This window comes from Salvelinus alpinus, chromosome 11 (assembly GCF_045679555.1).
Source record: "Salvelinus alpinus chromosome 11, SLU_Salpinus.1, whole genome shotgun sequence".
In the NCBI taxonomy this organism is placed as follows: Eukaryota; Metazoa; Chordata; class Actinopteri; order Salmoniformes; family Salmonidae; genus Salvelinus; species Salvelinus alpinus.
The window spans coordinates 52,658,935-52,679,792 of NC_092096.1; the positions used below are offsets into that span (position 1 = coordinate 52,658,935).

Genomic DNA, 20,858 nt, shown 5'->3' on the forward strand with positions numbered 1-20,858 from the left:
ATGATAAACATGCCATGACGTCAAACATTTGACACCTCTCTTAGTGACATTAAGGATTGTACTGAACATGTCAACATGTCCAGGTATGATAAATATAATATTGACTTCACTTTTTGTACAACTATGTTTTATCCACTAAGTTTTTTCTCTGATATATACTATAGTTATCTCTTCCACCCACAGAAAGACCACAGATCTGATGTGTCCATTTACTTTTACAGTAACAGGAAGTTGTGTAGAGAGGAACATGACATCAGATGCTATTTTTTCTGTTTCTCTTTTAGCATCTGTACCTTTCTAATTCTGTCAAAGCCCCATTCGTGTCACAGCCACAGGAACTGTAGGGGTCCAGAAGACTTGCCAGAGGCTTAGAATGGAGTACACTTTATGTGCAACTCTGAGATGATGATGATTCATGTATTTCTCTGGATTTTGAATATTGTTAGCTAACTATTTCCTTTATTGGACAAGAAAATGTTTCATTCATAGAATGAATGACGTTGTTTGGTTACACTGTGTTTACCGACTGCAGAGAAATGGAGTTGTTGGATACTACAGCTTTTAATCAGGTTGTAGCATGAGCCTGAGAAACATATATTATATACTAATATGATGACATAGAGAGATGAAGGAATAAGGGGACAGACCCAGTAGACTGAGGGATTATGTTGTTGCTAAGTGTTAGGCTACATGAAGGGGATTATTGGGTAGTTTGATTCATCAGGCTGACCCCCTGTCACGGCCGTCAAAAGGAGGAGACCAAGGTGCAGCGTGGTGAGAGTACATATTCCTTTTTATTAGAAATGACGCCGAAAAAAACAATAAACAATACAAAACAACCGTGAAGATGAAGAGCTATGTGCCACAAACAACGTTAACTTCCCAAAAAGACAGGTGGGAAAAAGGGCTGCCTAAGTATGGTTCTCAATCAGAGACAACGATAGACAGCTGTCCCTGATTGAGAACCCTACCCGGCCAAAACATAAAAATACAAATAATAGAACATAGAATACACACCCTGACCAAACCAAAAATGTGATTGATTGATTATTTCGATATTGTGATCCACAAGAATGTGGAGTAGTTACAGGCCTGTCCCTGAAGGGGGCGATAAGAAACAGATGTTTCCATAGTATACAAACTAAAGGTGAAGTCTGTAACTGCTTTCCCCTGTAACCTTTCTCCTGGTTTCTTCACAAATGTTGTACATGTGTCCCACACTCTACACTCTACAACATACCACTTAGATATTTTTAGAGGTAAATAGTTAACGAAAATAGATTCATGTATTCAACATGTAATGATGTGAAGCTAAATGAACCTCTAGACTTTAACCTGGAAACCCAGTTCCCCAGTTACCGATTTGAAACTCCTCCCATCTCTGTTCAGTGGTAATAAATAACACACAAATCAAATGTTATTTGTCACATCCGCCAAATACAAAAGTGAAATGCTTACTTACAAGCCCTTAACCAACAATGCGGTTTTAAGAAAATACAAAAAAATATAAATATATATATATATATAATGTATATAAAAATAAATTAATAAATAAGTTTAAAAAAATAATTTTTAAAAGAAAAGCAATTGAAAAAAGTTTAAAATAATGACAAAATTAAACAATAGGCAAACACAAACAATATACACACACACACACACACACACACACACACACACACACACACACACACACACACACACACACACACACACACACACACACACACACACACACACACACACACACACACACACACACACACACACACACATACACTATCACACACACAAACAACACACACATAATACAGTACATGAACAATAGCCCTGATACACAGCACATATATAAAACAAATTGAAATACAACCATAAACAACACAATAACAAACATATCTATGTAGACAGTAGCTAACTAAACGTATTACTCAGAACCGTCTGAGGTGTGTGTGTGTGTGTGTGTGTGTGTGTGTGTGTGTGTGTATATTGTTTGTGTTTGCCTATTTTTTCTTTTTGTCATTATTTTAAACTTTTTTCAATTGCTTTTCTTTTTGTCAATTATTTTTTTACTTATTTATTCATTTATTTTTATGAGTGAGAGAGAGAGTGATTGAGAAGTGAGAGGTGGCTGGAGATGTCCATTTCCATTGTGCCACAACTGAGGTTAGCTGGCTTGGCTTGACACCTGACAACTGAGCAGAGGTTTGAGGGAAGGCCTACACTTACTTATCTATCTATTTTTACATTTCTCAAGAATCTTTCTCTCTGTTTTTCTGTGTGCGGTGAAGAGGTGTGATCTCAGAGTGGAGTAAAGGGGTTTGTTAGGACTGTAGTCATAGAGAAAGTCACTTGTCTGTGGGGACAGAATGGAGCACACCTTGCTCTGTTTGCTGCTATGTAAGTACTGAGTTAGTGGGTTTGTTAATGAACACTAATTACCTGATTTACTAAGAATTTAAAGGAAAAGGGAATAAGACATTAATCAAAATGAAGACAGTTTCATGCTTTAGGTTTGTTTTTGGTGTTTTATCCCTTATTGAGAAAATATTAGTACATGGCACTCAAAGAAAGTGACCACCCTACATTGATGTTGCATCTCTGTAAGAACCTGAGCTTGTATAGCCGATGCCATGCAGACCTGGTTAGTGTGGTGGTGTGCACTTAACCAAGTCATTACTCAGGAACTAAAGAGTGGTGTTAACTCAATGGTTGCAAAATGTGTTGTCAATGACAATGAATATAAAATGCAATATTTGTTGGATGTGTTGTATAATCAAGTTGTGATTATTGTAAACGGTTGAGGGTTCCTTCGCTACAGTTATAGTAAACTGTGTTTAGAGATTAATGCGTGGTGTTTTGGTGTTTTTGGTCTCTGTACACTCTCTGTGTGCAGAACATGGGAAGTCAGCGGCCATTTAAAGCTGCCGTCCGTAATTCAATCTACCACAAAATGGCCACCCTGACACTTTTTAAGGTATATGGCTGGGATGGGAATAAGGAAATTCATCCATCTACATTGTTTACAATAATTGTCATAAAATAACCATATATTTCGGTTTATGATGGGATCAGACAGTTTTGAGGGAATTAAAAGTTATACTCTTCAAGAATAAATGCCTACGACTAATTTAATGATAAAAAATGTGTATAGAAATCATAGATTGCACCTTTAAAATAAAGTACAGAATGGATTTGGTAATCAGTAACATGATTATGGCATGTTATTATTTATTTCAAGTTAATATTGAAGCAATGTGACTTTCTTTGTTGTAGTGCTGAGTACACACATCTACTCTGGACACTCTGAAGATGATGATGGTACATATTTGAACACTTGATCAAACCTCAAACTCTTAATGCTTCATCAAATGTTTTATTTGTGATTTTTAAAGCTTCTTTTGACGAGACATATTTTTAGTTTTGAGTGTCTCAAAAAAATAATTGTATCATGCTGGTTTTATTTTGTGCAGGAAAGGCAAAGGCTGTTCTGACCATATACCCCACATCCTCCCAGATATTCAGTGGAGAGTCTGTCACTCTCAGATGTAACATACAGAGGGGAGAAGTCACTGACTGGGAATACACATGGCGCAAGGATGATGTAGACACAATCAGTAGGAATCATGAATATGAGATCAGTGAGGTTAATATTTCAGACAATGGTAACTACTGGTGTCTGGGTAAACATATTGATCAGAAGAAGCATTCTGAGTGGAGTGATGCAGTCAGACTAACGGTAACAGGTATATCATCTTATCTCTCAAGTGCCTCCATGCCCATAACCACTTGACATAGATACATCTCTCTACATTAGTGTCACTGGTGAGCTCACTATTAATCTTCAATCACTATCTGGACTTTATGAATTTTGTGAGGGTTAATCTAAATACAGATATACTGTTTACACTATACATTTTAACTGAATAGAGTCAACATACCCCTATTTAAAATAAACTTTAATCAAAACTTAAATGCAACAGCAAAATTATTTAAAATGACCAAGCATGAATCCAGATGTTTTGATATTCTGCTCTCTGTTTTCTTAGCTCTTCCTGAAACTACACTGACCGTAAATCCAGACCCTGCATACAATGGAGAGACAGTAACTCTGACGTGTTCAGTGGGATCTGACAGTGGCTGGAGCTATACATGGTACAAAGACAACAGTAACAAAGTAGTGACCTTGTCTAGCAGACACACTACAACAGAAGCCACCTTCACCATCAGTAGAGCTGCTGAGTCTGACCAGGGTCTCTACTGGTGTCAGGGAGAGATCCAGTCCAGATCCATATCATCAATCATCAGGGATCCTGTCACTATCACTGTGAAAGGTGAGTTACTTGATGTGTTTTTTTAATCAAACAAATGGACACTATTTATATTGAGTCAATTATGTAAATGTGGTCTGTGTGTCAGTATGAATGGACAAATGCATAGTTACAGTACTACCTACAGAAGTAAGATCATACGTTGGAAAGATTTGTGCTCTGACTGCACTGGACTTTTATAGTAAGAAAACGTTCCAACAACAACTAAATCTTTGGATGTTGCTAAGCATGTATCCAGATCTTTAAATCATGCTCTTTTCTCACAGCCCTGCCCAAAGCTACACTGACCATAACACCAAACCCTGCATACAATGGAGAGACAGTAACTCTGACGTGTTCCGTGGGGTCTGACAGTGGCTGGAGGTATACATGGTACAAAGACAACACTAAGAAAGTAGTGACCTTGTCTGGCAGACACACTACAACAGGAGCCACCTTCACCATCAGTAGAGCTGCTGAGTCGGACCAGGGTCTCTACTGGTGTCAGGGAGAGATCCAGTCCAGACCCATATCATCAATCATCAGTGATCCTGTCACTATCACTGTGAAAGGTGTGTGTGTGTGTGTGTGTGTGTGTGTGTGTGTGTGTGTGTGTGTGTGTGTGTGTGTGTGTGTGTGTGTGTGTGTGTGTGTGTGTGTGTGTGTGTGTGTGTGTGTGTGTGTGTGTGTGTGTGGACATCACTGTATATGTCAGTATTCTGATAGATATTGGTAAGTCAGACAGTTCAGAGTGCATACTGTATGTTCAGAAATGACAACTTATGATATGGTCATGTTGTGATGAATGCTGATCAACATTATTTTACATTCTAAGGTGTGTGATAATGTTTATTTTCTGTGTTGTGTCTGTGCAGAGAGACCTGTGGCTGTTCTGACCCTCCAACCCAACTGGTCCCAGATATTCAGTGGGGAGACTGTCACTCTCAGATGTGACATACAGGGGGGAGAAGAGATTGAGTATGCGTTTTATAACCGTGGGAAGTCGGTCTACACCAAAACAGAGCCTGAGTACAGAATCAGTCCTGCAAAAAATGGTCTATATACCTGTGAAGGTCTTCAGAAAACAAATGGCTTAAAACACTCCCAGACAAGTAATGCTATACAATTGACAGTGTTAGGTAAGTCTGTTTTTATGGGATTGCAAGAGAAAGACAGAAGGGATGAGGTCAAATAGCAGACAGTGGTTTCAATGATGAAACAAAACTATAGTTTGATTTTGGGGTGAGGTACAATACAATAAAAACAAAATGGGTAAACATTTTAAAGACTGAACATTTGATTTGTGTCATTTCCTTCATAACAGATAAACCCCAAGCTGTCCTGAGTGTCTCTCCTCAGTGGCTGAACCCTGGAGACTCAGTTACTCTGAGCTGTGGGGTTAAAGAGTCATCTACAGGCTGGAGGTTCTTCTGGTACCGAACTGTTCCCTACACAGCTGGGTTACTCTCCCTATCAGACAGGTCCTACTCTGTAGAGCCTCTATCTGGCAGTGGGACTAGTGAAGACTCCTACACTCTGATCCCTGCTGGTCCTAGTCACACAGGAGGATATGTGTGTAGAGCTGGGAGAGGAGACCCAGTCTATGACACACTGTACAGTGAACCTCAGTTTCTCTGGTCAGGAGGTAACTAACTGCATTGAAACTGCATTTAATCACATTTAAGTTCCCCTCGTGTATATTTAACTACTGTGTACGTTTGACTCTGTCACTCTTTGTTTCAGATCTGCAACCATCAGTGTCTTTCAAAATAAGACCTAACAGAACTCAACACTTTACATCAACGTCTCTCTCACTAAGCTGTGAGGAGAAGAGGAACTCTACTGGATGGAGACTGAAGAGATACAGAGAGAAAGCAGTGGAGTCAGAGTGTGTCTCTAACTGGGGATCAATAGCAGGGTCCACATGTACCATCAGGTCCACACGTAAAAAGGACAGTGGAGTGTACTGGTGTGAGTCTGGATCAGGAGAGTACAGTAATGCTGTCAACATCACAGTGAATGGTACGTCTGTTGTACAACAGTCACTAACGTTTTTTATATTACAATGTATGATAATGATGTTCAATTCTTTAACTGAATGGTTGCATCTCATAAAATACAAGCTCATGTTGGTGATTACTCCAGATTTACAGTATTATTTATATTTTTTGTTACAGTTGGCACTCTGATCCTGGAGAGCCCTCCCTATCCCATAACTGAGGGAGAGTCTATGACTCTCAGCTGTACAAATAGATATCAGGAAACAAACCCGAACCCCAAGGTTGATTTCTACAAAGATGGAGTACTCATCAGGAATGAGACCACAGGAGAGATGACCATCCCTGCAGTATCCAAGTCAGATGAAGGCTCCTACAAGTGTAAATCTAATGAAGGAGAATCACCAGAGAGCTGGGTGACAGTGAGAGGTGAAAAAAACTTTTATAATCACATGGCCTTTTCATAATATCTGTGGTCATCAGTCATTTGTAGTGTTAAAAAGCATGCTGTAGGTTTGGAGTTACAAGCTCAGGCTGGTCATCTGATCTGAAGTCAGATGTCAAATATATATTCACTTTGTCCACTACTTTATTCATTTTCTACAACTACCTCAGAACCTGATAGTGATTTGCTGTTCTCTCTCCAGGTGTAACTCCTGGACCCTCTACATCAGTCCTAGTAGGAGTGGTTGTGGGCCTGGTTGTTCCTGGTGTTCTTCTGGCCATTCTCCTGGTACTGCTGTGTCGATATAAAAAAGCCGGAGGTGAAACTTTCATCAATTCACATTTATCTTTTTAGTTCATGTTTAGGAGAAAAATGTCTAATTACAAAAGTTTAAAACAATAACGAATTGATACAGTAATATACTATTGTCGTGTCTTTGTCTATGCCAGATTGATTGCTATGACATGCTATTCTATAAAATAATTTCTCCGTAATTAATATTACCTGATTGAACTAATCATGTAAATATTAATTAACTAGAGAGGGACACCACAAAATAATATTTATAGAGCTGTTATCTTTCGAATAAACTCTTAAAGATTTAGTAATATTTTACTAAATAGCAGTCACATGAATCGTCATTTTATTCAGTCTCAGCTGAAAGTTGTAAGTCCTTGGTTATCTGCAAGAATCCTGGCTAACAAGTTGAATCAGCAATACAAAATTGGGTTTAATTATTTATTTACTAAATACCTAACTAATCACACAGAATCACACATATACAATTAAATCATAACTTGATCACAAATTACGTCATACAGAAAACGTCCCTAGCGGGCGGAATAGATATGACAGCTTGCTACACAAAGGGAAGGGGCGGGATTTTAGTGAAAGAGCGGGAGGCTGGAACATAGGCGAGCTGTGCTGTCGTAAATACAGTATCTGATGCATTCTAAATTACCGCCCATTTGAAAAAGAAAATGCAATAAATATTTACTCTGAGCTGCGCTTCAGTAGGTTGGTGGTAGATGGAAGACCGTATCGCCAACCCGAGTCCTCTGTCCTTTGGAGAATGTCTCTGGTAGTCACGGGATACGTTGTAGTAACGTTGTGGGTAGTAGACGGGATACTCGGACTGTCCTTCCTAACCTGCGTTTGTAGCAGCTGTTGCCAACTCAACGGCTAGGAGATATCACTTCTGTAGTGAACACGAGTTCAAAGTTCATACCATTCACAATCAAAGTCCATGCTGATGTTGGCCTAGTTCTGTAGTTATTGTCTGAACCATTCTGACACAGGACCGTCATCCTGGTGTATCCGGAACAGGAAGTTATATTCTTGTCACTGGCTTTATATAGTGGAGGGAGAGGGGTGTGTCTGAAAAGTTTGTAACCCATGCCTCTTCACAGGGGCGGGCCACTGTGAGCAGAGGAAAACTTATGAAAGTACAGATCTCTCATTTGGAAGCTAAAATTACATTTCACCTCTTCACAAATAATGTCATATTCAAACATTTCAATTAAACAACAATTCCATGTGAATCCGATACCTCTGACGTTTAGACTTTTCACAGTAGAGTTTATGTCATTCTATCATTGATTAGAATGTGTCAGAGGGCAACCGAACTGACATAATATACCTTAAGTACCACCACATATGTTCAGTTGGTTGGATTACCAGAATATAGTTCATTTCCCCCAACTTCTGATGTTACCCAGAAGCTCTATGTTAACCCATAGGTTTCCTTATGTCACATCAGTTATAGTGGGGAGAGAGAAAAAGGGGGAAAGAGGTATTTATGACTGTCGTAAACCTACCCCCAACCCAACGTCATGACACTATGCATTTCTCATTACAGGTTCCTGTTGCAACAGAATATTCTGGTGAGTACACCTGTCTTTCAACTTTTCATACAGTAAAATAGAATCTGTGTGTTTCATGAGTATCTCTCTCCCTGTAGGCCCCCCCAGCCCCAGAGGACCAACCTGGACCCCCAACAGGACCAAGGATCTACCCAGGGCCAGGCTACTGATGCTGTGTATACACGTCTGCAGCATGGTCAGTCTCTCATCCCAGACCACTGTCACTCTCCTCTCTGTAACTTGACATACTGACTTTTCACCATTCACTTTATATAGATGTTACCGTACTCTATGTCCCTAGGCAAGCTGAGGGAAAACCAACCTATTAATCTGTCTCTCTCTTCTTTGACCAACAGGTGGCGCTAACATCTATGATACAATCACACCCTCAGACAGTAATGACAATGGTACTGGGAAAGGGAAAGGGGGATACCTAGTCAGTTGTACAACTGAATACCTTCAAATGAAATGTGTCTTCTGCATTTAACCCAACCCCTCTGAATCAGAGAGGTGCGGGGGGGCTGCCTTAATTGACATCCACGTCTTCGATGCCTGGGGAACAGTGGGTTAGCTGCCTTGCTCAGTTGTAGAATGACAGATTTTTCCCTTGTCAGCTCGGGGATTCGATCAACAACCTTTTGGTTACCAGCAACCTTTTGGTTACTAACCTCTAGGCTACCTACCTGTATGTGAAATTTAGCATGAATACAGTATAGAGTTGTTGTTGTTGCTGTTCTTCATATGTTTAATATTACTAACATATTAATACTAAGTAGAGATATTAGTGTATTACCTGTATATTGCAGATGCTGGTGCTGCTACTGCTGGACCAAGTGAGGTGATGTACGCCAAGATTCAACTCAAAAAGTTGGACAAGAAAAAGAAAAGTAACTCAACTGTCACATAAATTCATACAAAATGTAGCAGTGTTTTTTACTCATCACATTTGATAAAAACATAAATATATGATCAAATTCTCCCCTCCTCCTCAGAAATGACAGCTGATCCAAAAGAAAATCCAGTCTATTCTGAGGTCAAGACAGGGAAGACCACAGGTGAGAACCATTCTACAGGTTGGCAGTCAGTGAAATTAAATGTGTGATTTTGGAGTTTCAAAAAAGCTGCAGAATATTCAATAAGCTACTTCATTCATTTGTTGACTGGAAATGTTCATTTTCAGCAGCAACTGGACTTGTTGATGTGACCTATGCTGAGGTTGACCTTAAACAGAAGGACAAAACCAAGAAGAAGAAATGTAAGACTGGACATCCCTCCATCAATATTCCCCCTATCATCCCCTCACACCTCTGACCCCATATTGACTAGGTGCATAATATTCTGTATATAACTGTTATATTATTTTGATGTTTTATCCTCACTCCTTACAGAAACATCAACCCCACCTGAGGCAGATTCGGTCTATTCTCAATTGAAGCCAGGCACAGCCCCAGGTAAGACTAATAAATATATGCTATTGATAATTAATATGATACTAATATGGATCTAATTCTCTGAAATCAAAATATAATGTATTTAAAGTATGTCTCTTTGTTTAATTCTTAACAGTTTATTTGACTGCATGTCCTGAACAACTTTGTGTGATGACATGTTGCAGGTACCTGAGGGATGGAGGGATGGAGGGATGGAAGGACACACCATCAGAGGAGGAGGAGGAACCCGGAACATGGATTTTGTACGCTCAACACACACAAGCAAACACACACATGCACAAACACACACGCAATAACACCTTGTACATTAAGGCGTTACTTATTTTATTTACTTATTTTATTGTATTTAAGCATGGTTTAATTGTGTTTCACTGTAAAAGCATCTTTTTTCGACTATATGGTGCAATGATGATGCATCTTATTTGCAGCTACTGCAATTGTATCTGCTTTGTATTGTGAATTGAGTTTTATTGTTGATCTATTCAGATGATAGAATAACATATTTGTATATGAATTTCCCAAAAAGTATTATCCACGTTTTCTTCTAATGGCCTGTACTTTTACAATATCTTTGCATTGTGCTTTTTTAATAAACAATTTTTTATCCACCAGATGGTATGAGTGCTTTCTTACAGTAAATAGATATTGTCCTCATCATCATCAACTTTTCCATACAACCTCATTTGGTCAAACCTCCTTTCAGCCTAGTAATGATCTCACTCTCCACAATGTGTGAGTTAAAGGGCAATCTGCTATTTCTACATACATTTTTGGACTTAATTATATATACCCATTGAATCTTGAGAAATATAACATCAATGCCCCATGAGCAAAGTTCAAAAGCCGTACCCCATCTGCTGAAGACCCGTTGAGATTTTCAGAATGACTTTTGGGGGAAGAGTGTGCCCGAAAAGAACAGTTCTTCTCAATTTTATGATGTCATATACTCTGCAGGAGTTCTGAGGAGCTAGTAACCTACGTATGAATGACTACCAGTTCTCCCATATTACCTGTTCATCCTACAGACAGGTCATAACGATTAATGACATTAGTGGTGTATTACTCTGACTGATATTTTCAGTGTCCCTGCATGGTCTGGAAGGTCACTGTTCCAGTTAGAGGTTTTCTGTGTCTATGTGTTTATGTCTAAGTGGTCAGACAGACAGCCGGCAGCCAGGTCATTGTCACTGCTCCTGAGAAACAGTCACAGGAAGTGACATCACCACAAGCTGTTATATGAAACGTAGAAGGGGGGCCTCTATCAGTAACCTGGGACGCATTACCTTCCGAAAAGTTGGCAGGTGTTTCATGTCCCTCAGTCACACTGACCTATGAGCATGCAGAAGAAGTCATGCAAACAATTCTGCAGACATATGAAGCCAAGATGAAACTGCACAGACAGTGTTATGACATTTTTGCTCTCTCTCGCTTGCTCTCTCTAACCCCCCCTCTCTCCCCCCTCTCTCTCTCTCTGTCTTTCTTTCTCTATCTCTGTCTCTGTCTCAATCTCGCTCTCTGTCTTTCTCTCTCTTCTCCCGAGCCCTCTATCTAGCTCCTTCCTCTTTCTCTGCAACATTGAATGGTCTGCTCATAAAGTAACAAAGCTACCGGTATCTGTGAAACACCATGACCATTAACCACACAACCAGCAGCAGCTAGGAAACACATGCTCCAAAACCACCACCATCACACTGATCAACACAGTGACAGACCCCAAACACACCCACGCCTCATCTTCTAACTCTCAAGCTGAGTGAAGAGGTAGAATGTGACTTATTTTTCAGCTAACATACAGGAATTATTTTATAGAACAGCAGCCCTCATCAAAAGGAAGTCTCTGCTCTTTCTCCTCTCTGCTCTAGCTTCTCTGTGTGTTTTGGATAGTCAACTGCTAGCTATCAGTGACAGTGATAGATAAGGACATACAGCCAGAGGATAACAGCCAACACCTTTAAGAGATGTCTGGTGGTCCCATCTCCTGCTTCTCCAAACAGGGAATACTACTTCTCCTACTCTCCAACCTCCACTATGGTAAGTTCTGTAACTATTCTTATTTATTTCAACATTTTAAACACAGTAGAACCATCAACGAGGATGACACAAACAAGGTTAAAAACGTATCCCCATTGTTGTCCTCTTGAATATACAATAAAACAAAAATACAGTGTACACAAGATAACATGAAAACAAAATACATCTCAAATACATCTCATGAATAGAGAGGAACCCGTAAAAGGAATAAAATAGATTACCAAGTAACGTTCATTGAAACAATTATACTTGCACAGTTTTGAAGCATTTTGCACATAAACCATGTCTTAAAGGTATATATCAAATCAAATCAAATCAAATTGTATTTGTCACATACACATGGTTAGCAGATGTTAATGCGAGTGTAGCGAAATGCTTGTGCTTCTAGTTCCGACAATGCAGTAATAACCAACAAGTAATCTAACCTAACAATTCCACAACTACTACCTTATACACACAAGTGTAAAGGGATAAAGAATATGTACATAAAGATATATGAATGAGTGATGGTACAGAACGGCATAGGCAAGATGCAGTAGATGGTATAGAGTACAGTATATACATATGAGATGAGTAATGTAGGGTATATAAACATAAAGTGGCATAGTTTGAAGTGGCTAGTGATACATGTGTTACATAAAGATGGCAAGATGCAGTAGATGATATAGAGTACAGTATATACATATACATATGAGATGAGTAATGTAGGGTATGTAAACATTATATTAAGTGGCATTGTTTAAAGTGGCTAGTGATATATTTTTACATAACTTCCATCAATTCCCATTATTAAAGTGGCTGGAGTTGAGTCAGTATGTTGGCAGTGGCCACTAAATGTTAGTGGTGGCTGTTTAACAGTCTGATGGCCTTGAGATAGAAGCTGTTTTTCAGTCTCTCGGTCCCTGCTTTGATGTACCTGTACTGACCTCGCCTTCTGGATTATAGCGGGGTGAACAGGCAGTGGCTCGGGCGGTTGTTGTCCTTGATGATCTTTATGGCCTTCCTGTGACATCGGGTGGTGTAGGTGTCCTGGAGGGCAGGTAGTTTGCCCCCGGTGATGCGTTGTGCAGACCTCACTACCCTCTGGAGAGCCTTACGGTTGTGGGCGGAGCAGTTGCCGTACCAGGCGGTGATACAGCCCGACAGGATGCTCTCGATTGTGCATCTGTAGAAGTTTGTGAGTGCTTTTGGTGACAAGCCGAATTTCTTCAGCCTCCTGAGGTTGAAGAGGCGCTGCTGCACCTTCTTCACAACGCTGTCTGTGTGGTTGGACCAATTCAGTTTGTCCGTGATGTGTACACAGAGGAACTTAAAACTTTCCACCTTCTCCACTACTGTCCCGTCGATGTGGATAGGGGGGTGCTCCCTCTGCTGTTTCCTGAAGTCCACAATCATCTCCTTTGTTTTGTTGACGTTGACTGTGAGGTTATTTTCCTGACACCTATTTTCCTGACACCTGAGGGCCCTCACCTCCTCCCTGTAGGCCATCTCGTCGTTGTTGGTAATCAAGTCTACCACTGTAGTGTCGTCCGCAAACTTGATGATTGAGTTGGAGGCGTGCATGGCCACGCAGTCGTGGGTGAACAGGGAGTACAGGAGACGGCTCAGAACACACCCTTGTGGGGCCCCAGTGTTGAGGATCAGCGGGGTGAAGATGTTGTTACCTACCCTCACCACCTGAGGGCGGCCCGTCAGGAAGTATAGGACCCAGTTGCACAGGGCGGGGTCGAGACCCAGGGTCTCGAGCTTGATGACGAGTTTGGAGGGTACTATGGTGTTAAATGCTGAGCTGTAGTCGATGAACAGCATTCTCACATAGGTATTCCTCTTGTCCAGATGGGTTAGGGCAGTGTGCAGTGTGGTTGCGATTGCGTCGTCTGTGGACCTATTGGGTCGGTAAGCAAATTGGAGTGGGTCTAGGGTGTCAGGTAGGGTGGAGGTGATATGGTCCTTGACTAGTCTCTCAAAGCACTTCATGATGACGGAAGTGAGTGCTACGGGGCGGTAGTCGTTTAGCTCAGTTACCTTAGTTTTCTTGGGAACAGGAACAATGGTGGCCCTCTTGAAGCATGTGGGAACAGCAGACTAGGATAAGGATTGATTGAATATGTCCGTAAACACACCAGCCAGCTGGTCTGCGCATGCTCTGAGGACGCGGCTGGGAATGCCGTCTGGGCCTGCAGCCTTGCGAGGGTTAACACGTTTAAATGTTTTACTCACCTCGGCTGCAGTGAAGGAGATTCCGCAGGTTTTGGTAGCGGGCCGTGTCAGGGGCACTGTATTGTTCTCAAAGCGAGCAAAAAAGTTACTTAGTCTGTCTGGGAGCAAGACATCCTGGTCCGCGACAGGGCTGGTTTTCTTTTTGTAATCCGTGATTGACTGTAGACCCTGCCACATACCTCTTGTGTCTGAGCTGTTGAATTGCGACTCTAGTTTGTCTCTATACTGGCACTTAGCTTGTTTGATTGCCTTGCGGAGGGAATAGCTACACTGTTTGTATTCGGTCATATTTCCGGTCACCTTGCCCTGGTTAAAAGCAGTGGTTCGCTCTTTCAGTTTCACGCGAATGCTGCCATCAATCCACGGTTTCTGGTTTGGGAATGTTTTAATCGTTGCTGTGGGTACGACATCGTCAATGCACTTTCTAATGAACTCGCTCACCAAATCAGCGTATTCGTCAATGTTGTTGTTGTTGGACGCAATGCGGAACATATCCCAATCCACGTGATCGAAGCAGTCTTGAAGCGTGGAATCAGATTGGTCGGACCAGCGTTGAACAGACCTGAGCGCGGGAGCTTGCTGTTTTAGTTTCTGTTTGTAGGCTGGAAGCATTAAAATGGAGTCGTGGTCAGCTTTTCCGAAAGGAGGGCGGGGGAGGGCCTTATATGCGTCGCGGAAGTTAGTATAACAATGATCCAAGGTTTTACCAGCCCTGGTTGCGCAATCGATATGCTGATAGAATTTAGGGAGTTTTGTTTTCAGATTAGCCTTGTTAAAATCCCCAGCTACGAGGAATGCAGCCTCAGGGTGTGTGGTTTCCAGTTTACATAGAGTCAGATAAAGTTTGTTCAGGGCCATCGATGTGTCTGCTTGGGAGGTAATATATACGGCTGTGATTATAATCGAAGAGAATTCCCTTGGTAGATAATGCGGTCGACATTTGATTGTGAGGAATTCTAAATCAGGTGAACAGAATGACTAGAGTTCCTGCATGTTGTTATGATCACACCACGTCTCGTTAATCATAAGGCATACACCCCCGCCCCTCTTCTTACCAGAAAGATGTTTGTTTCTGTTGGCGCGATGCGTGAAGAAACCAGCTGGCTGCACCGACTCCGTTAGCGTCTCTCGAGTGAGCCATGTTTCCGTGAAGCAAAGAACGTTACAGTCTCTGATGTCTCTCTGGAATGTTACCCTTGCTCGGATTTCATCAACCTTGTTGTCAAGAGACTGAACACTGGCGAGTAGTATGCTAGGGAGTGGAGCGCGATGTGCCCGTCTCCGAAGCCTGACCAGAAGACCGCTTCGTTTGCCCCTTTTACGGCGTCGTTGTTTAGGGTCGCCGGCTGGGATCAGATCCATTGTACTGGGTGGAAGGCAAAACACAGGATCCGCTTCCTGGTTGTAATGATGGTAAGTTGACGTTGCTCTTATATTCAGTAGTTCCTCCCGACTGTATGTAATGAAACCTAAGATTACCTGGGGTACCAATGTAAGAAATAACACATAAAAAAACAAAATACTGCATAGTTTCCTAGGAACGCGAAGCGAGGCGGCCATCTCTGTCGGCGCCGGAAGTTATTTAAACTCCCTAGTGTATTGACAGATGTTATATGGTTTGGTACACCATTCCATTCCTCTGCACCAGTGTTAAGGAAAGAGCTTTTTCCAGCCATGCTCCTATAGAGCAGCGGTCTCATATTGGCAACACTGGCTCTGGTGTGATGCCATGAGAGTCTCCAATGAAATTAAAATAACCAGACAGGTAACTGGGGGAAAGGTCATGTATCACTTTAAAAACCATTAACAGTTTAATCTGCACCACCACCAGATCAACTGGAAACTGACACTTTAGTTTGTTTTGGGCCGATTGAAGTTTGTCCTTCAGATGTTTTGTTATGCCACTGAATCATGAGATACAATCATAGTCATAGTGGCCCTGTATCAGAGATGTTGCCAGGGTCCTCATTGTCTCTCTATCCAGGAACTTGGCTACCTTTGCCAGGAACTTGGTCCTGGAGTGAACATTCCCAATGGCCTTCAGAGCCACAAGTTCACATGTCATGTGTTGGTCCAGTTCACATCCCAATGAATGTAACAGAGCTTTTTTCCTTCACCGCTACACCATTAAACTTGACCGAGAAGTTGGAGAGTTTTTCACTTTGTGTTTGGAACCAAACAGGATACATTCTGTCTTGCCTAAATGGATAACCACTTACTGACTTTAGTCAGTTGGCTGCTTAGGGTCTTTTCAACGGTCTCCTTATTCTAATGTGAAACCAAGAGGGTAGAATCATCCCCAAACAGGATCTATTGCATGTGCTTGCTTGCATGATAAAGTAAGGAAAACCATCAGCTTTCTCTAACTTCCTTGTTGGTTTTTACATGGTGTGTGTTGCCTGTAAGAATGCCTAGTCATCAGTGATTGGTTGGATATCTCGAAACATTTGCTTTATTACTGTTTGATAACACCTACATAATACCTATATTCAGGAACATAACATGATGTATTGATTCTGCAGGAAACCCAAATTGGTCTACACGGACAAGTTCTGGCCTGGTTTAGATCTTATGACCCTGTGCCTAAAGGCTGGCATTCATTACATTTAAGGTCATATGGGACTGTATCAAATTATTGTTTCTATTACATAATATGATACATTGCAGGACTAGGATAACTCCAGTTATGTCTTAAATTCTTCAATGAACTGTAACTGTATTTAGTCTTAATTCATGACTGACATTTTTTTTATAAGGGTTTATAAAACATTACTTGAGACTGATATGTAATTATAATGTTGCCCATGCAGTATATGGTGCATTTCTGGTGAATAATTACACAGTAAACACAGTGGTATTTGTACTTGTGATCTGAGGAGGGGTTATCAGATCCACCCCTACTTCTCTTTTCCTGTCATCTCATCCTGTTCTACTGAATGTGGGGGAGGAGTGGACTTTAATGAAGTAAAAAAGGACCCACACACTCAGATACATAAAGATATAAAGTGAAAATATGCTAAGTTCCACGTACAGCATAAATGAAACCTGGAAATGCACTATATAAATCCAATCAATTATTATCTATTATTGATTAAGTAGGACTTTGTATTGTAGTGTATTATTGTGTAGTTATTCATGTTGGCACACTGTCACAAGTATTACAGTCCCACTGTAACATGTATTAGAGTGTAACAATGAGTAATTACATCACTTGCTACATCGTACTACATGAATAATTATACAGTAATAAGATCATTGTAATATAGTGTGCAACCATTGACTGATGTCAGAATTTTTTATTTTTTATTTCACCTTTATAACGTGTGTATTTGTGTGTTTCAGGTGTAGGTGTTCCTCTGATCATCAACAAGAGAGTGGGGGACTCTGTGGAGCTGCTGGCAGGCATAGAGAATGGACATTTCAAATCCTTGGTGTGGAAGTATATGGGAAAGGAAAGTGCAGAATTCAACTCAGAAGTTGTATATTCACCTGGATCCCAGTTTGAGGGGAGACTAAAGATGAACACCAAAAACTTCAGTTTAACAGTCAGAGAACTGACATTGCAAGACTCAGGGGATTTTCTACTTACAGGCGAAGGGGACAAAGGTCAGATTAACAGTAAGACCATCACTCTGAAAGTCCACGGTAGGCTGTTTTCATCTTTTTTGCATCCTATTTTAAATATCATTCTTATTTACATCCATAACCATGGATGATGATCTTTAAACTACAACATAGGTTTTGTGGTTTCATACTGACCTTACTCACCATGCTTTGTTAAATATCATCACATTTTCAAGTCGTCTTTCTCCTGGTGGTATGGCTATGATAGGGTTCATTTAGAAGACTGATTATGAGTCTTGATCTCTCTCCTGGTTGGTCAGAGCCTATATCCAAGGTAGCGATCCAGACAGACATCAAGCTATTGGCCAACCACTCCTGTACGGTACGGCTGGTGTGCAACGTGTCCTGCTACCCCAACATTACCTACACCTGGGAGAGAGACAATGAGATCTACGGGGACGCCCAGTAGATTCACTTCTCTCTCTCACCAGCAGAGAGAAACATCAGTGTAAAGTGCAACGCCTCCAACCTGGTCAGTTGGAAAACTGCCTCTGCAACAGTAAAGTGTAGAAATGACACAACCACACCAGGTACCTAGATATCATAATAATCCCTTCCATACACTTTTCTGTGTGCTTATAAGCTTATGTTGTCAAATATAATATGTAATGCATGTGATTACATTGGATGTTAATGATATAGAGCCATTTAGTCTTTATCATATTGTATTGTCTAATCATGTGTGTTGTTGTAGAATATGTGACAGGACTGGCGTGGTATACCATCTACATCGGAGTATCAGTGGGAGGCGCTGTGGTGCTGATCCTCACTGTAGCTGTGGCAGTGTGCTACTGCAGGGGCCAAAGAAACACAGGTATGTACAGCTTAGGGGCCTCCACTATACTTAAGGTGACATTTCTGTTGGTTCTAGAAGTATTCTTCAGCTGATATGATTTTTGGGGGGATTTGCTAGAAATTAGAAAAAGAGTGAGACCCCTAATTAATTCCTGGGTATGTTTGTTGATATCCTGTAATAAATGTATCGGATTGGTTGATATTTTGTTCTTATTAAACACAGCAGATCAAACTGACAACACAATATATGCTGATGTTATGATCAACACAAGAAGTAGAGATGTAAGTATGCATTGCCATTATTATGTATCTGAGTGTGTGAAGCTGTATGTACTGAATTGTAATGGGCTGTATTTTGATTCCAGACAAGATCACACAGTCAGGTAAACCCAATATCCATCTATGAAACTGTCAATGATTTGGTTATCCCAAGATTGAACAAGGTAAGATATAAATGGTCATAATGGTAAAATGTATGTGATTGAATGGAAGACTATGTAGTCTACTTTGAGAATAGTCTATACCTTTCTTGATGCTGAAACAGTTTCTTCTTGACTGTCTGTCACATGTAGCCGCAGACTCTGTATGACAAGATCACATTTGGACGCCCAGAAGGCCCCCTTCTCTCCCTACCAGAAAGTACTGTGAGCTGAACAGGATGTGGTCATAGGCTGCGCCTTCCATAGATATAGAACCCTTTGCATCCTCTGCATCTTACACGTGTATATTCTGTAGATATGCCTAGATGTTACTGTTTCATTTCATCACAACCTGCACTATTTGCTTTCTTTTTCACGATTGTAATCTTCTCCCTTTATTAATTATCAGATATACAGTATATCATCGGGCCTTATGCCTTTCTTAGAAGGCCTAGTTACATTTAGGAGATTCTGAAATGTGTCATAGGCAGTTATAGGTGTTGTGATCAGACAAGCTCATATGTCGAATTTCTAGTTTCTTGATTAAAGAAAATAGTTGTAGATAATAGTATGACATTGATTAGTGAGGTTGATTTATGCCTGTGAATAGAAAGTGTACTCTTTTGCATCAGGATTATGTGCTGGCCAGGCATTGATGAGGATGTAATCAGAGAGTATATGATGGAGAGTCTTTGTTACATGTGGATTGTAGTTGTTCTTATTTGATTTGTCCGCATGTCCAAAATGGCATTCATGTCTGTCCCAATAACGGGAGGAATTCAATTCATTCCAAAAAAGATGCCGTTCACAGAATAAAAAATGTTTCGAACTTTTTGCGTACGTTGAGTGCCTTGCATTTAGAGTGAATTGTAATTAAACACTCATGACTGTATATGTTTGCGACAGAGACATGATTGTTGTATTGAATGGTTTTGAGTACTCCAGCCTTCACCAAGTGAGTGCCTAAGTGAATATGTTGTCTTTAAAATGAAACTCATTATGACACACATTACATATATCATAAAGCCTTTGAGGGCCTAGTTACACCCTAACACACTGGTCTGAAACTCCTGGTTTACAGGCCACATCAAGCCTGCAAGTCACATTATGTTGGCTTGCAAAGTGATGTTTATTTCCTATTGGAATCCAGCCAGAGTTAGGATATCCAACAATTGGAACTTTTAATCACACGCAACCTGCATTCAGAATGACTGTTGGGGTATGGAAGATTGATTACTGAGACTACCTAAATCATATTAACTGGAACAGCCATAACAGTAAAGGGTGAAATAAGTCGAACTACTAACAGATTGGATTAGTTTGATTGGTTGATTAATCTTATGCTACACAAACATAGATAAAATAAACATTTTCTAAAGTACATGCAAATACACAGGTATTGAAACAAAGCATTCTGAAAATCAACCAGCAAGAGATCATGCTGGAATAATGATAATGATAATGATTGGTGTCGTTTTGAGTTGTTTTGAGCAAACATTCATTTGTAATTTTACTCAACAAGTTTGTTCAAATACAACTGACTTCAAGCAGAGTTTCTTGAAGAAACTCTAAAGACTCAAACACATTGGCTCAAATTCTTGTCCTTTTTAAGTCCACTCAACTTGCATAATAACACTAAATAAGTAATTGGTTAAGTTTTACTTTTTCCAGTGCACAGTGTATGAAATTACAAGGCTGACGAACTTCACA

General features: G+C 40.5%; 1 protein-coding gene and 1 long non-coding RNA gene across 2 annotated transcripts; both read left to right on the forward strand.

Moving 5' to 3' along the window:
* The first annotated feature begins 1,752 nt into the window (after nt 1–1,752).
* Nucleotides 1,753–10,667, forward strand: LOC139534897 (Fc receptor-like protein 5). Its single transcript, XM_071334430.1, has 18 exons — nt 1,753–2,394; nt 3,271–3,315; nt 3,468–3,740; nt 4,044–4,328; nt 4,592–4,876; nt 5,180–5,443; nt 5,629–5,949; nt 6,048–6,326; nt 6,482–6,730; nt 6,949–7,065; nt 8,605–8,629; nt 8,707–8,804; nt 8,965–9,015; nt 9,415–9,495; nt 9,601–9,663; nt 9,789–9,863; nt 9,997–10,059; nt 10,224–10,667. Coding segments are annotated over exons 1-17 (2,544 nt in total). The 5' UTR covers nt 1,753–2,363; the 3' UTR covers nt 9,999–10,059; nt 10,224–10,667.
* A 1,095-nt stretch (nt 10,668–11,762) lies between these two features.
* LOC139534915 (uncharacterized) lies at nt 11,763–19,058 on the forward strand. Its single transcript, XR_011667030.1, has 3 exons — nt 11,763–12,090; nt 17,653–18,464; nt 18,629–19,058. It is a non-coding gene; the product is annotated as an uncharacterized lncRNA (long non-coding RNA).
* The last annotated feature ends 1,800 nt before the right edge of the window (nt 19,059–20,858 follow it).

Coding starts and splice junctions, on each gene's coding strand:
- LOC139534897 (XM_071334430.1), top strand. CDS start 2,364: ATGGAGCACACCTTGCTCTGTTTGCTGCTAT. Junction 3,316..3,467: donor ACACTCTGAAGATGATGATG/GTACATATTTGA, acceptor TATTTTGTGCAG/GAAAGGCAAAGGCTGTTCTG. Junction 9,664..9,788: donor CAAGACAGGGAAGACCACAG/GTGAGAACCATT, acceptor GTTCATTTTCAG/CAGCAACTGGACTTGTTGAT.